This window comes from Bactrocera oleae, chromosome 5, assembly GCF_042242935.1.
Source record: "Bactrocera oleae isolate idBacOlea1 chromosome 5, idBacOlea1, whole genome shotgun sequence".
Taxonomy (NCBI): domain Eukaryota; kingdom Metazoa; phylum Arthropoda; class Insecta; order Diptera; family Tephritidae; genus Bactrocera; species Bactrocera oleae.
The window spans coordinates 22554324-22579108 of record NC_091539.1 but is presented as its reverse complement, the minus strand read 5'-3'; the positions used below and the strand labels follow the sequence as shown (position 1 = coordinate 22579108).

The 24785-nt window shown below is 38.8% G+C and overlaps 2 protein-coding genes across 4 annotated transcripts in view; one reads left to right on the top strand and one right to left on the bottom strand.

The window, feature by feature from the left end:
* Positions 1–8554: 8554 nt before the first annotated feature.
* Positions 8555–9429, bottom strand: Smn (survival motor neuron). The gene has a single exon (XM_036357669.2). The coding sequence runs from the start codon at positions 9354–9356 to the stop codon at positions 8757–8759; it is 600 nt and encodes a 199-aa protein (XP_036213562.2). The 5' UTR covers positions 9357–9429; the 3' UTR covers positions 8555–8756.
* Positions 9430–13765: 4336 nt separating this feature from the next.
* Positions 13766–24785, top strand: part of LOC106625704 (uncharacterized) — a 38067-nt gene continuing 27047 nt past the window's right edge. Inside the window, exon 1 of one of the 3 annotated variants that reach the window (XM_036357671.2) lies at positions 13766–13845. The gene's annotated coding sequence lies outside the window, so the exon portion shown is untranslated. Of the gene's footprint in view, positions 13900–16721; positions 16818–24785 lie in introns of those variants that run through there. The other 2 variants (XM_036357670.2, XM_070110478.1) reach the window with 2 other exon arrangements.

The window sequence follows — 24785 nt, the reverse complement described above, 5'->3', positions numbered from 1 at the left end:
TACCACATATTAAATATGTATTTATTACGAAAAATGTACAAAAATCTCACACATGACATAACTTATTTGATGAAAATTAAAATTTTAAACGAATTATAATTCTAATATAACATCAAAACAATAACTATTTGGTACATTGCCTACTTTTATAGGTTTCATATATTGTTTGTATACTCGCCGTGTCCACGGTTCGTTACAATAAATTTGTAAACTGTGGGGCTCTTTTAACAAATCGTACTTTATTCAATTTCCAATTAAAATGGTGTCTTCCGAGTGTAGTGGCGTCACCCGATGATAGCGCTATGACAGAGTAGCGGTTTACGTGGCCCGTTAGCGCGTCACTATCACGCGGAATTACGGAGGGCAGTGGGAGCGGCCGCGATGCCAAGCGACTCACTACCCACTTCACGCGTGACTTTCAGCCTTTGCACGCTAAGGAGCGAAATGCCTACCAGAGGATAGACTCACTGCGAGACATTCACTGCTTACCGCAGTAACGTCGTCCGCCTTTCCGCGCTTCCGTTGAATAGCTATTATATGATAGCGTATTCTACTCTGCCGCGCTCTGGGGGTGCTAAGCGACTTAGGATGATTTACGTTTTAGGTCCTGCGGTGATGATGTCCGCCCGATAAGTGCTACCACGACGCTTCTCCCGCAGCTCGTGTCGGCTTCAACGGCGGTTCTGCTGCTACCCGTGTAGGCCTCGATGGCGATTCTGCCGCCGCTCGCGTATAGCCGTAGAAAAATAATCCCGGACCACAGGAGACTGTGTGTTCGCTACTTCTATTCGCGGTTACAGTCCTGTGCTGACTCACTGATGATCGGCCTGCTTGCTTTCCGCCAAGCCGTGTGTTGCGTGCTCGCCCGTTCGCAACATGATGTTTTAGGATGGCGTGTGTTGCTAGAAGTGGCTGTTGTATATGAGAACTTGTATACCCGCAATGTTGTGTTTATTTAACAGGGTGAGTCGTCATACGTTATGTGGGCTAAATTCCGTATGAATATTTAGTTCTCACACTCCCCCTCCACTTCAGTTAATTTTCTATCAGATGGCATATAAAAATTGAATCTAACTTACAATATTTCTTTTCGACAAATTTTCCTTAATATTACAGCTACATTAACTGAATTCTTTGTTTTTTTTCACGCTTAATTATAAAGTTTTCTTGGTAATTTACAATTTTTTTTTTTTCAAGTCTTGCATCAATTCATTAACTTATGAATTCTTATCTTTTCCTTTCTTAATTTAAGTATAGATTCTTAAATAATATTTTTTTGTATTTCTTATCTCTCAATTTGGTCTTCTTTTCAATTTCATAGTTTTCTTTGATGTTGCTTTTAAAATTCTTTTCTCAAATAAATACAATTACAAATAATTATTTGCAATTTTCCTTGTTCTTTATCCAGTAGGGTTTTGCAGTTGTTGTTTTCGTTGTTGTTATCTTCAATGTGTACGCCCTATCGGTGAGGCCACTTGGTATTTGGCGGTACTAAATTTATGCCGGTACTTCCTTGTGCCGGTCGTGAGGCTCCTTCTGATTCTTTCAGCGATCTGTGGGAAGGCCTCGAGTCCTGTTCCGTTTGCGTGGGCAATGGATATTTTTATGCCTTCAGGTGGAAGCTGTACCTCCGCGGATGGTTGTGACAAAGTCGGTGACTCTACTATTTCTGCGTCATTGGTCATATTCGCAGTTTACTTTGAATGGCTTGTCTTGCTGAGAGCTCGCGGTTGAATGAATGTGTCCGTCTCGATTGGTCACCAAATTTGCTCATTTAAATATTTTTTTATTCTTATTTATATTTAATTTTTATTTTTTTTATATATTTTTTTTTTATTGTTACGGCTTTGTGGTATGCCCCAGTACTAATTCTCCGATCGCGGGGGTCCATTTTCTGCGTCTAAGGTTATAATGGCGGGCTTGATTCGTTGTTTCTCTCTCCATATTTTGCCGAACTTTTTTAAAGGCTTCCTGCATCCTATTGGACTTTTCTTCAGCCGTCACGGGTGTCATACCTGTGCCGATATTAACTTCGTCGAAGAGGGCCTTAGGTGATCGCGGCTCTCGTCCTTCTACGAGGAATGCTGGACTATACCCCATGGGTGCCGAAATGCTGGTATTCACTGCGAGCTCGATCTCTGGCAGAAAATCGTCCCATCGCTGGTGTCGGGCTCTACTGAGTTGTGCTATAATTCGTTTGATTGTTCGATTGGCTCGTTCCGTGGGATCCTTTTGAGGGGTGTAAGGTCCGGTGAATTGCTGGCGTACTCCTGGTTCCTTTAGGTAGTGTTACCATAGCGTACTAGTAAATTGAACGCCGTTGTCCGAAATAAGAATCTTCGGGACGCCAAATCTTGCGAGGATTCGTTCTCTGAATGCGCGACGAAGTCCTTCTGCTGTAGCGCGCCGCATGGGGACTAATTCTACCCACTTGCTGAAGCGGTCGAAGAATACTAGTAGCATAGTATTACCATGTGTAGATCGCGGTAAGGGTGCGATGAAGTCAGTGCAAACTGTGGCAAACGGTTCATGTGCCACCTGCGAAAGCATCTTTCCGGCTGGTTTCTGCTGTCCTTCCTTGTATTTCTGGTAGGACTCACATTGGCGTACGTAACGGCTAATGTCACGGAACATCCCTGGCCAGTAATATCGGTTAGCCACCCGCGCTACTGTCCGGCGTATACCCATATGTCCGGCGCTGGGTATATCGGCCATTGGCTAGTGTCTCGAAGTCTCGACGCCAAATGTAGAGCAGATAATCGGTGTGGCTATTTCGGAAGATCCTTCGCTCCAATCGCTGCTCCTGGTTATATCCAGCGTGTCTCATTAGACTCTGTATAGCGAAACCGTAGTATTTGTATTTTTCCCGCACGGGTTGTTTTCGTTGCCGTATGTCATCTTCGAGTCGTTCGTAGTAACGTGCTGGTAAGAAACGCAAAAAATCACTTTTGAAGGTAGTCCTACTCCTCCAATGTTCGTTGTTGTTCGATACCATTGGAGAGCGGTATCGCACAGTAACTCCGGCATGGTTCGTGGAAGAAGCTCTGTGTCTATCATGTATACTCGGAGAGCTCTTCCAATCGTTCCATAAACGCTAATGGGTCTCTCTCCCGCCGTCGTATTTTACGGTCCACTTCCTCACCTGGTTGATGATAGGTGCGAATGTAACTATCTGGTTCTGTTGAAGTGACATGCCGTTATTCGGCATGATTATTGTTGTCGTCGTGATGATTCCCAAGAATGTCCGCGGTTCCTCTGCCTTGATCTCGTGGAAGTAGTGTCTTCTGATCGCCTTCGTCCCGTGAAGCGAACTCATTTCCTTTGTATGCAGCTTCAATTTTTAAACATTTTTCTTGTATTTCGGAGTCTTGCGCCTTGGCTGTCAGTGCAGTTATGCGCTTCCGAATCTCCCGCGTGGTGCCTATGTGGTCAACGCCCGAATTTTCCGCGAAGGAGATAAGTTGCTCCGTAGATACGTTGTCCCACCACATAAGATCTGTCATTTTCCGTTTTAAATATCTTCCTGATGTTATACGATTTGCTGTCCCTGCTCGGGCGCCAATTGTAACGAAGCTTTTTACTGTCCCTGCTTCTTGTGATTTGCTGAGGTATACTCGCCGTGTCCAGGGTTCGTTACAATAAATTTGTAAACTGTGGGGCTCTTTTTACAAATCGTACTTTATTCAATTTTCAATTACAAAATGGTGTCTTCCGCGTTGTAGTGGCGTCACCCAATGAAAGCGCTATGACAGAATAGCGGTTTACGTGGCCCGTTAGTGCGTCACTATCACGGTGAATTACGGAGGGCAGTGGGAGCGGCCGCGATGCCAAGCGACTCACTACCCACTTCACGCGTGACTTTCAGCCTTTGCACGCTAAGGAGTGAAATGCCTACCAGAGGATAGACTCACTGCGAGACATTCACTCCTTACCGCAGTAACGTCGTCCGCCTTTCCGCGCTTCCGTTGAATAGCTATTGTACGATAGCGTATTCTACTCTGCCGCGCTCTGGGGGTGCTAAGCGACTTAGGATGATGTCCGCCCGATACGTGCTACCACGACGCTTCTCCCGCAGCTCGTGTAGGCTTCAACGGCGGTTCTGCTGCTACCCGTGTAGGCCTCGATGGCGATTCTGCCGCCGCTCGCGTATAGCCGTTGAAAAATAATCCCGGACCACAGAAGACTGTGTGTTCGCTATTTGTATTCGCGATTACAGTCCTGTGCTGATTCACTGATGATCGGCCTGCTAGCTTTCCGCCAAGCCGTATGTTGCTTGCTCGTCCGTTCGCAACATGCTGTTTTAGGATGGCGTGTGTTTTTAGAAGTGGCGTGGTTTTCCCGTTCCGGCCCAAACTTGTTGTTTTGTTTACGTGGCGTGGTTTAACTGTTGTGTCGCAACATGTTGCTTTAGAATGGCGTGTGTTGCTAGAAGTGGCTGTTGTATATGAGAACTTGTATACCCGCAGTGTTATATTTATTTAACAGGGTGCGTCATCATACGTGGTGTGGGCTTAATTCCGTATGGATATTTAGTTCTCAGATGTTTCACGATAGATTTCGAGTTCATGATATGAAACGAGAAGTTCTTGTACCAGTTTCTTTCAATTTTCAGCCCTTATACTTCCTGGAAAATTGTAACATATATTTTCAAAAGTAGGGTGCGTTTGAGCTACCTAATAATTGCAGCAGTACAGCTACTGTGTTGCATATTTGCTGATACTCTGCTGATAAGCAGACAAAAAAAACGTGATACTTAGACAAATTTGCAACACTGATGATTGCAAGGAACAAGTTTCATCACGATATTTTAATTTATGCTCAAGTTACAGCTTGCACGGACAAACGGACATTCACCCGGATTTTAACGTCGCGTTATTCTGATCATTCAAATATATATATAACCCTATATCTCGGCTAGTTTTAGGTGATACATATGGTTCAACCGAGGTGAACAAAACTATATTACCCTGTAGCAACTTGTTGCAAGAGTATAAAAACAAATAAAACTTTACGTTTTCAACAAACACTATCTAAATAAATAAGCCCGTTAGTAGATGGACTGCCAGAAGAGCTCTCCGCGACGCACAGTTGAAGCTCGCCAAAAAGCACCGAATTGGACAGTTGATGACTTGGGTGGAAGCTTGTACTCTGGCCGGACGAAAAAAAATCATGGTATTGGGTTGCTTCACATGGTGGCATGTTGTACCTCTGCAAGAAATTGATGGAATAATGAGGAAAGAAGACTATCTGCATATTTTGAGAACCTATATACCCGACTTGGTTTTTGTTGTAGCGGCAAATTTCTGTTGTCAGTCCTTTGCCGGACAAAAATCCGGGTATGTGTATGTGAATATGTATGTTACTCATTGTTTATGTTACGTGATAAGGGTTGTTTTTGATGTACACAAGCAATTGCCTAAATGTATTTTTAGAACCAATTTTTATCAATGCATACATTTATTTATGTATGCATATGTATTGCAGCATATAGTTTTATGTTTGTTAATGTCTATATGTAAGTTTTGTACTAACTCAGCATTATTAAAGATAAGCTTGTTCAAAGATATTTGAACATATTGCCGAGGGAAAATATTTTAGTAGACTGTATTTCTTACATGCTTGCTATCTTATCTTATATTATTAATAAAACTAAATTTATCGAGAGAAGTGACTGCTGGTAAGGTGCCCGCAGTATATTTATTTATTTTTTTATTTATTTAAACGCCAATCGGCAATATATATAGATATAATAAAGAATTATACAAAAGTGGCTAGGGTATATTAGTGTAATATCTGGAAAATATTTAAATAATTGTAAGTTAATATGTAATTCAGACAAGACAAGAAACGGGCTGTTTCGGCGGGGTCGGACCATAGGGAAAAGGATGTTAGATGAGTTGGTTTGTTGGGCATGCAAAGAGGTGGTTAGTATCATGCGGGGCCTCATTGCATGCAGGACATGTGTTTGGTATGTCGGGGTCTATTCTGGATAAGTAGGAGTTTAACCTGCTACAATATCCAGAACGAAGTTGCGCGAGGGTCACCCTGGTTTCGAGGGTCACCCTGGTTTCGAGGGGCAACTCGAGCTCTACGTCTGCTATAGGTGGTGCTTTGACTCCTAGTACGCCATTCACTGAGAGGGAGTCGATGAAGGTGTTAATGGCTCCACTGTGAATGGCGGTTAGTGCTTGTCTGTAGTTTGTTGTGTCCGAAGTCCGGTCGGCGTACTGTCTGATGTCGTCGACGTAATCAAGGAATGACCTCTTGATGTTTCTAGGAGGCGGTTCCGCTTCAAGCAGGCGACTGCAGGGGTGATTTCTGCGAAAACCTGAAGCATAGGTGTTCAATTGGGGACATCAAGAGGCACCCTGTGATAGTCCGGAGTGCAGTGTTTTGACAAGTCTGAAACTTCCTCGTCTGCGTTGCACTACATCCAGGCGACCAAATTGGTGATACGCAGTTTAGAACCGGCCGGCCGATTGCTTGTAAGTTGCCAACAACGTTTCTTTGTCTTTTCCCCAAGTGCTGCCGGCAAGCGACTTGAGGATTTTGTTGCGACTCTGTACTTTGGCAGTTATCGCGGTCGTGTGAGGAGTTAAGGAGCATACACTGTCCAATGTGATGCCTAAAATTTTAGGGTTATTTACTGTCGGAACTTTTGTGCCATCGACTGACTTCAGGTCCAGTCTGTACTCCTTCGTCCAATTTGTGAAGATGGTCGCTGTGGATTTAGTGGGGGAGAGTGTTAGGCTCTTTGCAGAGAAGAAGCGAGAAAGATCGGAGAGGTAGCTGTTTACTTTTGAGCACATGCCATCGATTCTATTGCCCGACGTCAATATCGTGCAGTCATCGGCGTACGAGGTCACTGAAATTCCCGCTGGTGGCTGGGGGAGTTTCTAAATATAGAAATTAAACAGTAGTGGGGAGAGGACACCGCTCTGCGGAACCCCCGGTTTAATTTTCCTAAGTTTGTTGTTTTGACCTCGAAACAGTACGGATGAATGCCGACCGCTCAGGTAGTTCATAGTCCACCGCTTCAGCCCTGGAGCGTTGTGTGATTAACTGTGTCAAAAGCTTTTGACAAGTCCAACGCTACGAGGATCGTCCTCTCTACTGGGGAATGGAGAGTTATCGGGCGATAAGACTCCCCTTTGTTGGCGGGTTTCCTAGGTTTCAGTAGTGGGACCACTCTTCCGACTTTCCACACATCGGGTATTTGAAGAGTGGACATCGACAAGTTGAGGACCTTGGTGAGATAGTTTACTCCCGTTGAGCCTAGATGTTTTAGCATCGGCATGCTTATTCCGTCAGGGCTGATGGATTTAGACAATTTCGCCTTTTTGAAGACACTACTTCCATACTCCTCTTCCCTGCTTGGCGGACGTCTCATACGTTTCTTCTCCTTGACCTTTGGGCTCCGTGTTGCTGCGGCCGTTGATTTGCGTCTACCTCCTCAACCATCAGCACCACGTTGAGAACGTCTCTTTTTGGTTGTAGTACCAAACTTAGAATCATCTGAGTTATCTTCATTTTTTTCCCCAACTTAGGAGGCCTCAAAAATTAAATTTGAATTTGTTTTTTATAAATCGTCTTATTTTTACGCGAAGATTACAAATCCGGGAGCGAAAAGTAAAGTTTTTCACAAATTCTATTTTTTTTTTTCAAAAAATTATATCAAACAAAAAGATTTTGTAATTTTTGTAATAAATATACATTAAAAATAAAATATTGTATATGCATTAAAAATAAAATATTGTATATGCATTAAAAATTAAATATTGTGATACATTTAAATTATTTCTTTTATTTTTTCCGCTGCTGAAAAGAGTTCGGTGCAAAAGGACTATTGACACCCTGGAGTTGGACCGACCAGGGTTATTTTTTTGACGCGATTGAATTATGAACACCCCGGTTTTGGACCGACCAGGGTTATTTTTTTGAAGCGCGGCCGAAAGCCGCCAGTGTGGAAAGGAGTTCATCGATATCCGATATTCATCCATACAATCAGATTGCGGCGCAAAAGAAATTCTGACTGTTACATTTCTTCAGTATATCTTTTTCATAAGAAAATGTTTAACACGCTGAATTGGTAATTACAGCTAAGTGATCTGAATTCTACAGAATTTTATCGCTACAACAATAACAACTAAGTGACTTAAATATGTTATATGTGCAAAGTGTGTTAAATAAATTTTGAAAAATATACATAAATTACTGAACAAATTCTCTATCCGCTCACGGATTTGTAACTTTCGCGTAAAAATAAGATTATTAAAAAAAATTTCATTTTTGAGGCCTCCTTAGTTGGGGGACCTAAACTATACATTTACTCCCTTCTTTTCTTATGCACTTCTTATTACTAATTTGTGTTTCTCATTGTATGTATGTATATAACTATATTTTTTATCTCCTCTATCAGCCTATACCCATTTTAACCCTGAATTCGGGGGACGCTATTCCAAAATTTACCCACAAATTCAATATATTTATTATATACATTTTTATTCTTTTATATAACAATTATATAAATGAAAATAACGTACTGCATGTACACTTTTCTTATTGATCTTGACTTTAAATTGCTTTATTTCAACTTTTTATATTTAGTTTACATTGTCTTCATGTCATTTATAAACACACATATGTATGTAACGATTTGGTTAAAAATACGGAATAGGTCTTTTGTAGATTTAACATATTATTTCAATATAGCTCAGTATATAATTTTAACACTTTAATTAATGGTCTAATCAGACTTATTCAGTTTTTTTTTTTTGTTTTGCTAGTTTAAAGCCTTCATATATACCAGTATAATAGCCACTCATGTACCAGGACATTAACATAGCTGATAAATGTTCCGAATCTCCAATACTTTGTGTTACCATAGGCGGTAGAGGAGGAGGAGGGGGAACAACATCAGTTAACATTTTTTTTTTGCTACTAACAGTACTACCGTTAAGATCTTCCCGTCCTCGCGTGTTTACCTGTTGAAATTGCAAACGTCGTGACTTTTTCCCCCAAGACGGTAACAAATCCTTTAGATTAACTATTTCTTCGTTATTGTACCCAATATATTTCACCAAGCATGTTCCATTAGAATTGTCCTTCGATAATATTTTCGCTTCATAATCACAACCATCATCGGGGTAAGTGGACCTAACGTAGTCGCCCACATCAAATTCAGTTAAATTACTTGACTCTTTTTTTAATATTTTTGTTGCACCGCTATTGGTGTTACTGGATATACGTTTTGCTACATCTTCGTTACCAAGTTTTACACATTCACCGTAGGATTTAATTAACATACTCTCATCCCAAGACTGAGAGTCTGTACAGTTTTTAATAATTACTTCCATTGAACGATTATTTTCATTACCAAATTTACAAAAACTGCTCTGAATTAGAGCTGCAAAACTATCGATGGTACTATCGATAGTTTTATTTTCGTCTCACTATCTATCGTTTATTTTAACTATCGATGGTTTGTATCTTACAGCATAAACACAATACGGGCGACGGCGAATATTCGTCGTATTTTGAGTTAAAATATTAAGGATTTTCAAAAAGAATGTAAGAAATTGTCTGCATTGTTTATGTTTGGTTTCGTCATTTATTGTGATGTTTTTGAGCGCTGAATATACACTAGCTGCGACTAAAATCGTCCGTATTGTGTTTTACTCGGCGGCAACACTCTGTGAAAATCCGTCTGAAGGCGTCGCCGAGTACGACGAATATTCGTCGTCGTCCGTATTGTGTTTAAACTATTAATTAGACTTCCCAAATATTTTCATAAAATTGCCAATTTTACTTAATATAATCATCTACCTGTAACTCACTGATGAGTTCGATCACTGATTGTTAAATAAAAGTCCAATTTAATGGCTATACACCTATCTTTATTCCAACAACTTTACACTTATTGCTCGATATTCGAGTTTACAACTTATTGCTTATAGCTTAATTGCTCTTTGCACGGCAACACTCTAATTAGAACTGTCCCTGCTGCACAGTCCGGCAGCCCTTATATAGTAAATTTTTAACAAAAGTTCGCTACTAGAACATTCTGGCAACTACGAATTCGCTGTCTAGATGCTTCTGGTAGTTTATCGTCGATTCTGATTTCTTCTGGTATTCGTGTTCGCCATAATACACATGGGCACTTGAAAACAATACCATACCATGCAGCATAAACATTGTGTACACACATGTATTGAGTTGTATACTTAGAAACAACCCCATGTGATATGCATGCAAACATACACAGATGCATATATATTTAATTAGATAAGTAAGATTTGTAAATAGTATATAAGCAACAAATTTTGTCAAATAAAACAATAATGAAAATATTCTCAGCTCAATAAACTCTGAATTACATGTTAACTTACAATTATTTTAATATTTTCCAGATATTATACAAATATACCCTAGCCACTTTTGTATAATACTTTAATTCTTTATTATATCTATGTATATTGCCGATTGGCGTTTAAATAAATAAATAAATCAAGTATTTTCTGTCCCTCATCAGCGGTAACACATTTAGGAATCTTCATTGAGTTTATACATGTGTTTATGAATAGCAGGGTCAAATGTATAAACTCATTAAAGTATCCTAGATGTCTTAAAATTGTAAAGAGATCTTATTTATTACCAATAATTTTGGAGAATAAAATTATGAAATTAATCAACCGAGACGGCAATCACGACACCACTTTTGCAAAATTTGTCAAAGTATCACGTTCTGCGTGAATTTCTGGCAACACTTGCACCAGCATTACGTTCTACTATCACTTTTTGTGCGCAATTTATGCATATAATGGGTAACATTCAATTTTTGTTTGCACATCAGCAGAGTAGCAGAAAATATGCAACACAGTTGCTGTACCGCTGTAATTATTACGTAGCTCGAACGCACCCATATTATGGAAACATTCTGTCGTGATTGAATTTCACATTATATGTACATACATACATATACGTGGTATGTTCATAGGAAAAGGTGAATTTTGAATTTTTTCAAAAGTACTTATTTTTTGAAAAGTACTTATTTATTCATTAATATCTATTTTGGTCCCTTCAAAGTAGTCCCCCTCGGATATAATTTACTTGTGTCAACGCTTTTTCCAATTCTCGAAGCACTGCGAAATGCGTTTTTCGGTATGGCCATTAGCTCTTTCTCGATTCTGACTTAATCTCATCAATTGTGGCAAAACGCTTTCCTTTCATTGGTTTCTTCAGTTTTGGGAGTAGGCAAAAGTCGTAGGGAGCCAAATCTGGTGAAAACGGTTAAGCGCTACTTATAAACACTTTTTTGAGACAAAGTAGACTCACCAAACTCTACAGTCAACATTTCAAGTCCTTGGAGCACTTTATTCCATTTTTAACGCAAAACTTAATACATATTCTTTAATCCATTTCTTTCAAAAGTCAAAACTTGAGTAACACACAAAAACGTGACTAATCTTTGCTGTTGTCAAAAACAAACTACTAATCGAAATTGGCTCCTAATGTAAGCACATGATAAACATGTCTCCGAATATAAGCGAATGTACACAGCCCGCAGATTTCTCGACAAACCGTCTACGTGTTAACTCTAATTTGAGTTCGATCACTGCAATTTTATATATCTAAGAGTTCCGATTTCATAGATATACACTTATCCATATCTCTAATTCATTGTTATTCGGGTTTTCATTTTCTTACTTATAGCTTCTTCAGCCCCTATATAGTAGGTCGTTATTAAAACTTCGCCACACGAACATTCCAGCAACTACGAACTTAGCTATGTGGTTGATTTTGGCAATTTCTCGTAGATTATATTTTGTTTTGGTACCGTCGTCACAATTGATCGTTCCCATTAGAAAGTTCGCGGCACCAAATGCATAGCTTTTATGTCATGCGAACGACTAGTGTTATTAGCTACGGATGACATTGCCACAATAATAAATTGAAGCCTTTAGAAGATGGTATGAAGAAATAGACTAAATATCATTCTCTTCAAACGGCTTTTATCTTCTTCACAAAGTGAAAATCACTACCATTCCTGAGAACTTAAACACTCAATAGTATTGTAGAAGTAAAAGTAAATGCGGTAAATTATTTGGTTTAGCCTTAACTCAATTCTATAGAACAGTGGAAGAAACACGTATTAATACTGTCGAAAAACAGTTGCTAAAATGTGAAGGTGGTATGTGTAAGCGCCACCCGAGAATTTAGAGTTCTCATCACCACTTCAGTCTGCAATCAGCGAGGAGATACACATATAAACTCTTTCTTAGAAACGACATCACTAAGATGAGAAACATTAAAAATAATCAGAATTAGTCTAAGAAGTAATCAGTCTGTAAAGCGAAACCAAAAGCTAAACTGTCACAGCATATTTCATTCTGTCTCCAGTTTTACCATAAATAACTAGCGTCATGAGAAGCTTTCTGAAGCCCCTATTACGGTTTCCCACTCAACCAAAATTTGGACTTCAAAGTAACAAAAAATTGAATGGAGTTTTGTCGAACTTCAACTTTTTCGCGATATAACGGTACTACTACACTGTGCTAATACATTTGACTAGAATATTATAAATCAAAGTTGAATATTAGTGCTGTTTATTTCGGGAAAATAATAATAGAAAATGGAAAGATGTAAATAAATTAATAACAATAATTTTAAACTCTTCCACTGTAGTGCTTATAATTTTATTATAGAAAGTACGACTGTATAGCGTACACGTTTGTACTGAAATATTCCTTCATCTCATTTAGCAAGAAATATTTTCCTTATGTAAACGAAAATATTTTATGAACCTGCAAAAACCATTATGTAAAATCCAATTATTTGTCATTAAAACTTTGCCTTACTTGGTGTTAGAAAGCTTAAATTGATTTGAGTGCTAACGAGTTCTTTTTCGTATACGCAGTACATCAGTTTTGGTCCAACATATTCATTGTTATAATATAAATAAAAGCTAAAATCCATTTTAATATTTATTCGCCCTTTTGTGAGCAATAACTGAATCGCATTTTATTAATTTTTCGATTTAAGATTTTCAACTGCTCAATTATCTGTCAAATCTTTACTTTTTTGGGTTGACAACATCAATCAAACTTCGATTGAAATTTGTTGTAGTTCGCTATACTGTATACAGTCACAGGTCTCTAAATTTGAAATTTTTAATTAGAGAAAATTGTTGACTTGAGACTTACAATTCAGTTACTGACAGTTACAAAAATCTCTCAATTGAAAACGTACAGATCTAATCAACTGTTACATTTCGTTATATAGAGATGTATATAAAACCTAAATGAAAATAAACATGTCTTCCGACAATCGATTCAAAATGGAAAACAAGAATTCTTATTAGTTTTGTGACCTAATTACTATATATAGGAACTTGCCACAAATCGAGACTTACTTCAAAATATCTCAAATAGTGACTAGAGACTGCTTACTAAATTGCGCAATATAAGAGGGTTTGGTTGATCTGAAGTTGTATTGCTTTAACTATAATTCAATTGAATGGAGTTGCAAACTGTAATAACGTATAAATTGATTCTAGTATTCAATATAACATAAATAAATTTTAACCACAATATCGCTTATATAATCATACCTTACGAATGTAAACAAATAATCTCTTAACACTTGTAGAAAATATACCATAATTACAAACAAACAACAATCAGATTTGTTGGAACACAATTTATATGTCGTACAATGGAATAAGAAGTTGTACAACAGATTTGATCGTTAATGGCTTGGTTTAAATAGGAGCCACTAATATAATTTCTGAAGGTGTGGCAATATTGCAATATTATCTATATATTATTGGCGAGTTATTATTTGGATGTAAGTGCGTTTACTGTATATTTAATAACAAAATTTGGGAAATTTCGTTGAAAGGTTATTATGATTACGAATAAGTGACAAAACCGATCTGATAAATTTCATTATGAGAATATTACCGTGTTCGCTTTGAGTGTTGTAATTCGCATTTTATAGTTAAGTGTGTCATTGTGTATTTTAGGGAATAGTTAACTAGTGCCCGTTTGATTTGGCACATACGCGTAAAATTTATGTGTATGTGTAAATATTTGTGTATTAAATGAGACCAGTTGGCTGTGATGTTGTCATAGCCTAGACCAAAAGTTATAAGCTTTCTGATGTTGTCATAGCTAAAAGTTTGTATAAATTTGTATACTTTTATCTTCATCAAAAAAGCGGGTGGAGTCTTGGACAATCGAAAATTAACTTTTGTGTAGTCTTGTGAATTATTATACAAGTGTTTTGTTTTATTTATTTTACAATATTAAAAATTTTGGGAACATTGGTATACCGTCCCAGGCTTTCGGGGATTGATGTTGGACCGACCAACGCAAAAAGAAGTTCTCCGCGAAAAAACTTTGGTACACCCCGGTGTTTGACCGACCAAGGATATTTTTTGAAGCGCGGCCAAAGGCCGCCAACACCAAAAAGAGTTCTACAAGAAAAAGTAACATTGTCATAGAGGATATAACATAATCCGGGAAAACTTTAGTATACCGTCCCAGGTTTATGGGGATAGAATGGGTATGGGCGGATAGAGGAGATCCTCTAAATCAAGAATATTTATAGATATATCAGCGGGAAACTTATTTTTCGAAATATTTACGTTTAAGGTTGAAAATTTCAAGTAATTATACACATATTGGGTGGGCTTTAGATTAGCATCCCACGATTTCAGGGTTAAGAGGGGTAGAGGAGATTCTCCAGAACACGAATATATATAATTATTGCCGCCGGAAACTTATAGTTTTCGAGATATTTGCATTTTAAGTTGAAAATTTCATAAATTTCATTTTACAATTTCTCGATTTATGGTTATCTTTTCTTTTATATTATGCACTTATTATACACTAACTTTTCACTTCAATGTTTCTACATATTTATTTTATATTAAATATTTAAGTATTTGCTTTAAATAAGCATTTAATTTTTACACAATTTTCGTAATATGAACAATAACAAATGGGTTCCATGTTGTCAGATAATAAGTGTTGCCATATCTATTATATATATATATATATATATAAATATATATTTTGAAAGCGAATTAAAATGAACAATAAAAGAGGATTATACCCCAAATACATGAACTATAACTTTGTTCATTCCCTTCTATTGATAAATTATGGTATTGGATTGGCCAGGGTTATTTTTTTAAAGCGCGGCCGAAGGCCGCCAGTGCGGAAAGAAGTTTGACGCTATTAAATTATGAACACCCCGGTGTTATTTTATTGAAGCGCGGCCGAAGATCGCCAGTGCAGAAGGAAGTTTGACACGATTTTTTTAAAGAGCGGCCAAAGGCCGCCAGTGCGAGAAGAAGTTTGACGCTATTGAATTATAAACACCCCGGTGTTGGACCGACCGGGGTTATTTTTTTGAAGCGGGGCCAAAGGCCGCCAGTGCAGAAAGAAGTTTGACGCGATTGAATTATGAACACCCCGCCGGAAACTTTATAATTTACGCGATATTTTCATTTTAAGTTGAAAATTTCACAAATTTAATTTAACAATTTCTCGATTTATGGTTAACTTTTCTTTCAGATTATGCACTTTTCATACGCTAACACTTCACTACAACGTTTCTACGTATTTATTTTGTATTAAATAATTTAATATTTGCTTTAAATTAGTATTTTATTTTCACACAATTTTCGTTATATGCACAATAACAAATGGGTTACATATTGACAGATAATAAGTGTTGCCATATCCAAAGGAATGAAAACAATCAAAATAAATAAAATACCCAGTTACCCTCTACAAAATTAACTTATATGCATATTATTTACCAATTCAATGACAAAACGGACAAAAAAAGAAACTGTACCTTGTTTAGTTGTAACAATATCTGTTATATTTCGTGATAGAAAATGAAAGGTATATAATATAGGGATATACCCTCTTAAACATTACTTTTTTTTTGGTTAGATTTCCTATTTGCATTAGAGGCTTTCGGCCGCGCTTCTAAAAAATAACTGGCCAATCCAACACTAGGGTGGTCGTTATTTCTTTCGTGTCCAACTTCTTTCTGCATTGGCGGCCTTCGGGCGCGCCTTCTAAAAATAACCCTGGCCGATCGAACACCGGGGCGGTCGTTATCCCTTTCGCGTCCTATTTCTTTCTGCATTGGCCAATCCAATACCATGGTTGATCAAGAGAAGGGAACTTGGTATACAAACGAATTAGTGAAGTGTTAGTGGATATAAAAGTGAAAAATATAAGTGTATAATTTATTTGAAATCGAAAAAATACGTACTTAAATAGTTAAAATTTTCTACTTTAAACGTAAATATTTCGGAAACTATAAGTTTCCCTCGGCTATATCTATATATATTCTTGATCTGGAGGATCTCCTCTACCCGCCCTTACCCATTTTATCCCCGAAAGCCTGGGACGGTATACTAAAGTTTTCCCGGATTATGTTATACCCTCTATGACAATGTTACTTTTTATTGTAGAACCCCTTTTTGCGTTGTCGGCCTTCGGCCGCGCTTCAAAAAATATCCTTGGTCGGTCCAACACCGGGGTGTACCAAAGTTTTTTCGCGCAGAACCAACGAGAGCGGTCCAACACCAATCCACGAAAAACTGGGACGGTATACTAAAGCCGACCCAAAATTTTTATAGCACATACATTCATGTAAAATCATTTTTATTCACAAATTGATATGTTTGACTTTAGCTAGTTCAACATAGCAGCTTCATGATTTCAACATAAGCGGGTAAATTTTAGAAGAGCCTCCAGGAAAACTTTAGTATACCGTCCGACGCTTTAAACGTAAATATTTTACCTATATTAGAAAGAACTGTAACCAAAAACACCCATACGCAACGATTAGAGTCAATAAAACATACTTATAAGTAAACATAATATATGAAAATTTAGTTCATAATATTTGTAGAGGGTATTTTTAATATTTTTTATATATTTTGATTGCTTTCCTTCGTTTGGATAGATAAAATAGATATGGATTGAGGAATGCACCGCGACCTATGTTCTATTGGCCCTCCCCTAAGTCACAACGACTCATCTAGCCCCAGTCTCTTCCTGCCTGCTCTTTCCTCTTTACGGAGCAGCTCTTGAATGGTGTGTGGATTTCGAGCCTTCGGTGTACCACTTGATAGTACTTAGCAGTAGGTCCAGCGTGGAATCGTTCGCATTACTGCTAAAGGAAACTTTGAACTTCCTAGTGAAGCTTACCAAGCCACCGCTTCATATGTTATGATCATGGTGTACAACAATCTAATAATCCTCGGGTTGCAGCCCCATGATTTCCCAGCAAGTCGATTGCACACCATGAGCGCTTTCGTAGCTTTGGCTAAGGTCAGGTCGACATGCTGCTTCCACCGTAGAGTGGAATCCAGCGAGAAGCCTAAGTTCTTCACCGTGTTAGCCATTTCCAGCTCCCTGTTGTTGTTGTTGTTTTTGTAGCGGCAGAATTTTGTCGAATTGACAGTCCTTGGCCGGAAAAAATCCGGGTCTGTTCCGGTTGCGTAGACCCGACTGTTATGGGAACGGATTCCAGATCCCTGCTGTCTAGAGATAGGTTTCTGAGGCCTGGCAGTAACCTGCGCCTGGTAAACAGTATAATTGTAGTTTTGGAGGGTTTGATGTTTAAGCCAACCCCACTACACCACCCCTTTGCCAGCCCAATCCCCTTTGTACAATATCGCAGAGAGTGTCTGTGTACTTACCCCTGGCTAAGATAAAAATATCGTCCGCATGTCCCTGACAGCGGATTCTATTGCTAATTAGCAGCTCAAGAAGATCGTCCACAACTAGACTCTAAAGTAGGGGGGATAGCACTCTACCCTGTGGACAGCCTCTTGTACCAAAACGAATTCTGGTATCGCTTACTGTGGTTTCAGCTATCCTGGTGTGTAGTACGGCTTCAATCTACAATCCATCTGCGTACCGGTGCTGCCACACTCCTTTTCTCTAGTGATCTTGACACGCTTTCGTGCGACGTATTGTCAAAAGTACCTTCGATGTCTAGAAAGGCGCATAACAACATCTCACCCCCATCTAACGAACTTCGGATCTCTGAGGTTAGCTGATATAGAGCAGTATTGGTTGACCTGCCTGCCTCTGTAAGCATCCTGCTGTGCGAGTAGCGGTGCAGCCTTCAGGACCTTCGATCTTATTTCGTGATCAATGATCTTTTCCATACTCTTAAGTAGGAAGAAAGTTCGACTGATTGGCCTGAAGAATTTTGCCAACGAATAGTCTTTCCTTCCTACCTTGGGTATGGAGATCACCTTTGCAGTGCGTTAAGGTTCTGGGATATACGCCAGCGCTAGGCTTTCCCTCATCAGCCGAACAAGGTGGGGCAGTAGGACCTGCTCCCCCTGTTGCAGAAATGCTGAAAGGATGCCATCCGCACCCTAAGACTTATATTTCTCGAAGGAGGCCACAGCCACCTTGATAGTTCTGCAGGGAAGAGCTGTTTTGCGACTATCCAATCTAAACGAGATGGCTTTCGTTCGACCATAGGTCGAATCCGGTCCTTTTGTATTGTCTCCGGGAAGTGCGCAAGTAGAAGAGCCGTGGCTCTTTCCTCTGCGCTGGTCGTATAGGTCCCATCCGATCTTTTAATTGCTAGTACTGTGCCCGTCTTGCCTCTATCTAGACCCTTATGCAGCCTTGCAGCCTCTGGCGTTGAGGAGCCGCTTTCACAGAACTTCCTGAAGCTCTTCTGTCTATGTCTATGACCTATAATATAAGTAAATAAGGTACCAAATATCATTGTAATCCATTCCCGAATTCGTTGGACAGCGAATGTAAAAATCTTTTGCAAAATTATGTAAAGCTTTGCCAACACCGGAAAGTATTTTCCCGGCTTTGATGTTTGTGATATATAAAATGTTCGTACCCGAACTTAGCCATTCCTTACCGGTTTTTTAATAAAAATTGTTACCGATTAAGTGGGTCAAATTAAACACATTTAATATTTGTTGTTTACTTCTAAAACAAAATTATAAAGAATTTGCAATTACCGTAAAAATCAGCACAGCTACCAGTCTAAATGACATACAGCACTTTACAAAAAAGAAGGACACACAGTTATGGACAATAGAATAGAGTCACCTTTTGGAAGTGTAAATTTAATTAAATTGTTGAAATCCTTGGACGGGATCTATTGAGTGCTTTGAGGAAATTATTTGTGGGCACCATGCTTCTTAAAGGCACTTAGATAGGAGCACTCAAAACAAATAGTAAAACAAAAAGATTTAGTCAGCGTGTTAATTATAATTGGATTCTTATTTTCATCAACAAAACATCCATTGTTAATATATTCGTATTTTGCAGTTTCATATGTATTTGTACAAAAAGGAATTAATTTCAGTACGGTTGTTTAACTAAAATGACAAAAAAAGTTAAAAGCGAAAGAAAGGGTCAGCATAAGATTGATAAAATAATTGAACGTTCCCAAATCTTCGTTGTTAATGTTCCATTGACATCAAAACCGCATTCCAAAAAATAATGGTGATCCTTTCAAAAGATGGTGACTTATGGACATGTTGTTGTTGTAGCGGTTATCAGATCGCCGCTCTGTGGTAAGGTTCAGGTTAGTTGTCATCGAAGTCATCTAACGGTAGGCCCTGGAAACGAGCTGTTTCGACGGGGTCGGATAATAGGGAGAAAAGTGTTAGATGAGTGAGGTTCGTTGGGCATACAAAGAGGTGGTTAGTGTCTTACTGGATGTATATATGGTATGTCGGGGTCGATTTTGGATAAGTAGGAGTTTAACCTGCTACAGTATTCAGAACGAAGTGGCAACTCGAGCTCATCGTCTGCAATGGGTGGTGGTTTGACTCCAAGTACGCCATTCACTGGGAGTGAGTCGGGGAAGATGTTAATGGCTCTACTGTCAGTGCGTGTGTGAAGTTAGTTGCGTCCGAAGTCTGGAAGAACCTCTTGATGTTCCTAGGAGGCGCCTCCGGTTTCTGTTTCCCAAGAGAAACTGCTTAGAGAGGAGATCCTTCTGTGCCTTAACTAGAAACATACGAGCCTCACTATGTAGGTGTTCGACTGGAGACATCAAGAAGCATGCCGTGATAGTCCGGAGTGCAGTGTTCTGACACGTCTGAAGCTTCTTCGGCAACGTTTCACTACAACGAGGTGACCATATCGCTGCGACGTAGTATATGATCGACTGGCCGATTGCCTTGTATGTTGCCAACAACGTTTCTTTGTCTTTTCTCCATGAGCTCCGGCTAGCGACTTGAGAATTTTGTTACGGCTCTGTACTTTGGCAGTTATCGCGGTCGAGTGTTAAGCTAATTGTAGAGAAGAAGTGAGATAGGTCGGAGAGATAGTCGCTTACTTTTGAGCACATGCCATCGATTCCACTTTCCGACATTAATATCGTGCAGTCATCAGCGTGCAAGGTGATGGAAATTTCCTCTGGTGATTAAAGAAGATTCGAAATGTAAAAATTGAACAGTAATGGGAAGAGCATACCACCCTGCGGAACCCCCCGTTTAATTCTTCTTAAATTAGAGTTTTGACCTCGAAACAGGATGATAACGACCGCTCAGGTAGTACATAGTCCACCTCTTCAGTCAAAAGATTTTGACAAGTCCAAAGCTACGAGGATCATCTTGTCACAGGGTGGCTTTTGGTTTAGGCCATGAACTATCTGGGCGTTTATGACGCTAAGTCCTGTGGTGGTGCTGTGCACTTTTCGGAAGCTATTCTGGTAATCAGCTAGACTCAAGTGGTGTGTGAACGTCGCTAGTACCAAGGCCTCAAGTGTCTTCACTACTGGGGAAAGGAGAGTTGTCGGACGATAAGATCCCTTTTGTTGGCGGATTTCAGTAGTGGGAGCACTCTTACGACTTTCTACACATTGGGTATTTGAAGAGTGGTCAGTGACAGGTTGAAGACCTTGAGTAGGAAGCTTACTCCAGTCTAGCCAAAATGCTTTAGCATCAGCATGTTTATTCCATCTGCACCAATGGACTTGAATGATTTAGCCTTGTTGGGAGGGGGGGGGGGTTGAATATATTAACTATTTCGTGCTCGACATCGCCTGAGCGGATAGCTATACCCTGACATTGAAGAGTAGTATACCCACGTTCGATGTCTTCAACGAAGAGATATATTGCACATCATTATCTCGATCGCGATTATTACGCATAATGTTGAAACCTGAACAACTCAAAAGAAATGAGCGGCGGTTTGACTTGGTTTCTTGGACGGCAGTTATCGAGGAGTTCTAGAGTTCGTTGCCATGTAATTTGTAGTAGTCGAGTTAGTCGTGCGTGTAGGTGGCGTCAAGAAAAGCAATTGACTGATGTGATGTTCCAATGTATGGCGGTCTGATACACGGAACAGACTGAGCGAGGAACCAGGAGTGGCTTACTGGTTCTCGTACGAAGATTTGAGTAGGCTGAAGATTGAGAGGGAGGGGGACTGATTAGTCAGGAAGTCATACTGTCTGTTTGAGCTCCTTGGGTCCGTAGAGGTCCTTTGTTGGCATCACGACTGGAGTGGCGGCGCAGTGCACGAACTGGATGCAATATTCATTTTCATTTGTCATTTTTGAATAATTTACAATAGTTAAACTGATCTATCAATTACAAAACAAAACTTAGTAACATTGAAGATAGCGGCTATATCACTTTAATGAGGTATCCTCATATCTTTTGTACGAACTCAACTCGATGATTTCGTTGCTGCTTTTACATATAATGTACGACATACAAAAATGACACTTGTAAATATCGTCACCGAGGTGATTTTAATCAATTCTACCCGAAATCACCATGAGCGACTCTGATTGAGCGCTATCTGTTTGTCAGAAGGAAAATTGATCACATTATCACAGCTGATTTAGACACTACAAAGAGAAAAAACTTTTATATAAACTAATTAATTAAAAGCAATGCATCTGAATTCACCTGGCAACCGACTTCCCAAATCAAAAGTGTCCATTATTTCCATTAAATGGAAAATATTTAAAACAAGTCGACTTTTATAAGAAAGTACGGCATTACAATGTTTTCTCTTAATAAATATAAAAAAAATCTAAACTTATCTAATCAGATCAAACGAATGGGTGATAAATGAACCGGACTTGATGACAGACTAACATTAGTTGAAAATTAGTTCAAGACCTGCACTACTGTTTCAGCACCAACAGAAGAATCATCGCAAAGTTCTCAGAACATAATAGACGTTCGTCGAATGCTGTTATTGCTGAATGTTAAAGAATATAATAAAGCAGATGGTAAAGACCGTCTCGATGAGAACAGAACTGTCATCCGGACTATACTGCCTCTTGACTCCTCTACTAATGTATACAGTTTTAAACTTTTTCATCTGTTGCTCGTGCAATACTAAAGTTTATACCGCCGGAACTTGTCGACCATCTGCTAAAGTCATATTACATCAGATATCCAGCTCAGCTGACACAGATCAGTTGATCATGCAAACTCATTATCAGAACGTAAGAGGACTACGCACCAAGCTCGACAGTTTTCTTACAGTGACAACAATCAGCAGCATTGAGTCATGGTTTCACTTACCGATCCATTTTGGGGAAATAACAGACGACTCATTAGTAGAGGCGTTTTCATCGCAATAAAAAATACCTATATCCATGCAAAGAATATTCCCATTCTCGATGATATTATCTTACACATATACTCGTACATAAAAATCAAGTGCATAACTCCGATATCATCGTCGGATGCGTCTACTTTCCTCCAAGAGCATCACTTGACGCCTACCAGACACTCCTCGACACTCTCCAATATTAGAGAAGAAAATACAAATACACCAATCTAAATATCATGGGTAATTTTAACTTTTCAAGCAGTTCACTTCGAATTTACTGCTGAAAATTTGTTGAATTTCGAAAATTTAGTAATATTCAAATCGATAATAATAACCTGCTTGATCTCTGCTCTAGTAACCTAAACATTCATGTGGAGGAAGGGACTTGTACCATCCTGCCCTTGATATCACTAGTCAGTTCCAGCCCAGCCTCAAGTAGCTTTGCTTTTCTTCGAGTTCGAAAACTGAATTATATCAAATTTAGCTAACTTAGGCTAACTTAATGTAAAAAGCTCACTATACTATGTTACAAGAACTATATAGACAAAGTTGAAAACAAGTTCCACGCTCACACAAGTGTATTTTGGAAATTCGTCAAGCACAAAAGAAGATGCAATAGTGATTTTCCGTCCACTATGTTCTGAGGAAAATTGGACGATTTGGTTAGTATCGACGTCGCCTACAAAGCACTGTTGTTTCTGAATACGAGAAAGGGTGATGGTCCGGATGGATTACCAAATATCTTCCTTAAAAAATTGTGCTAGTCTCAGTGAACATCTCCCACACATATTCAGTTTTTCACTCCAAAATGGTACATTCCAAACTGTTTGGAAATCTTCCTACATCTACTAAAGCTATAATAATCAAATTCACTCAGGACAAATATTTTTAGCACTCCTACCAACAATGTAAAATCGGGTGATAACTCCGCACACCCCCGTATATAATAGTTATGAGTAAAAGTGAGATTACTCATTTAATAAACAAGTCTGAGACTTCAATGTTTACACAATTGATAGTACAATTAAGCTTTATAAGAGCCAATACAGAAATTAGGCAATGGGCGTAGCGCACCCACCTTTGAGTAAAAACCCATATCTCGGGATCTAATAGACCGATTTCAACAAAATGTGGTAAGTAACATTATCCTGGCATGCCTATGTTACAGTGCAAAAATAAGCGAAATCGGATTTAACGCCTATTTATACAACACAAATTTAAATTCCATCTGATTTTTTGACTTTCCAGTATAGAATTCAATGGATATATTGAAATAAAACTTCGCAAAAAGAGTGCCTTCAATATGCCATTCCAAGTCTAAAAATTGTCAAAATCGGGCCATAACTGTTAAATCACCCATATACTGAAGATATGGTCCCCGTCCATTGCCCATAGCTGACTTTTTACTTAAATTATCGTTCAACGATAATATTCCTGATAATTATATGTCTGTATGTCAAGAATGGATTGAATCGGGGGCTTAGCCCATATAAACCTAATAGAAAGACTTTCGAATTTCCGGCTAATATAATATTTAATTTATCTTAATATAATTGTGTGTTGACTTTACTCCTTATTTGGTACCTTATCCTTGTATTTATACTGGTGATAGTATGTGACGTACATTAATGAAACTCTGAAATAATTTTTTCCGTTAGCAATAGGTAGAATGCCAAAAATAGATTAAATTTGGATTTTTTTGTTATTTTTACAAACCTTATACCGAATATGTCGGTCAGTGTGTGAGTTATTTATTTATAAAATAGCTTGAAAATATGTTCTCAAGTATGAATTTCGTCGAATAATGAATGTTGAATTCCTTCGCAATATTTTTTTAATATTAAGTTTTGCTAACACCTGAAGGTATTTGGTCGGCTTTGATCCTTGCAAGTTGCAAGAGCATAAAATGTTCAGTTACGCCCGAACTTAGCCCTCTTTTACTTGTTTTCTTTAAAGTTGTGAGTGGCCTGATTGACGCGCCTGCCATCAACAGTTGTTTTGAATTCTCGCCTGTGGGTCTCTCATTCAGACGTAATCGTCTGCTAAAAACTGCAAGAACTACCAACGAATTCGACTTCTATAGTGGTCGTTCGCACGAAAGTCGGGTCTACGTAACCGGAACGGACCCGGATTTATTCCAGCCAAGGACTGTCAACTCGGCAGAATTCTGCCGCTACAAAA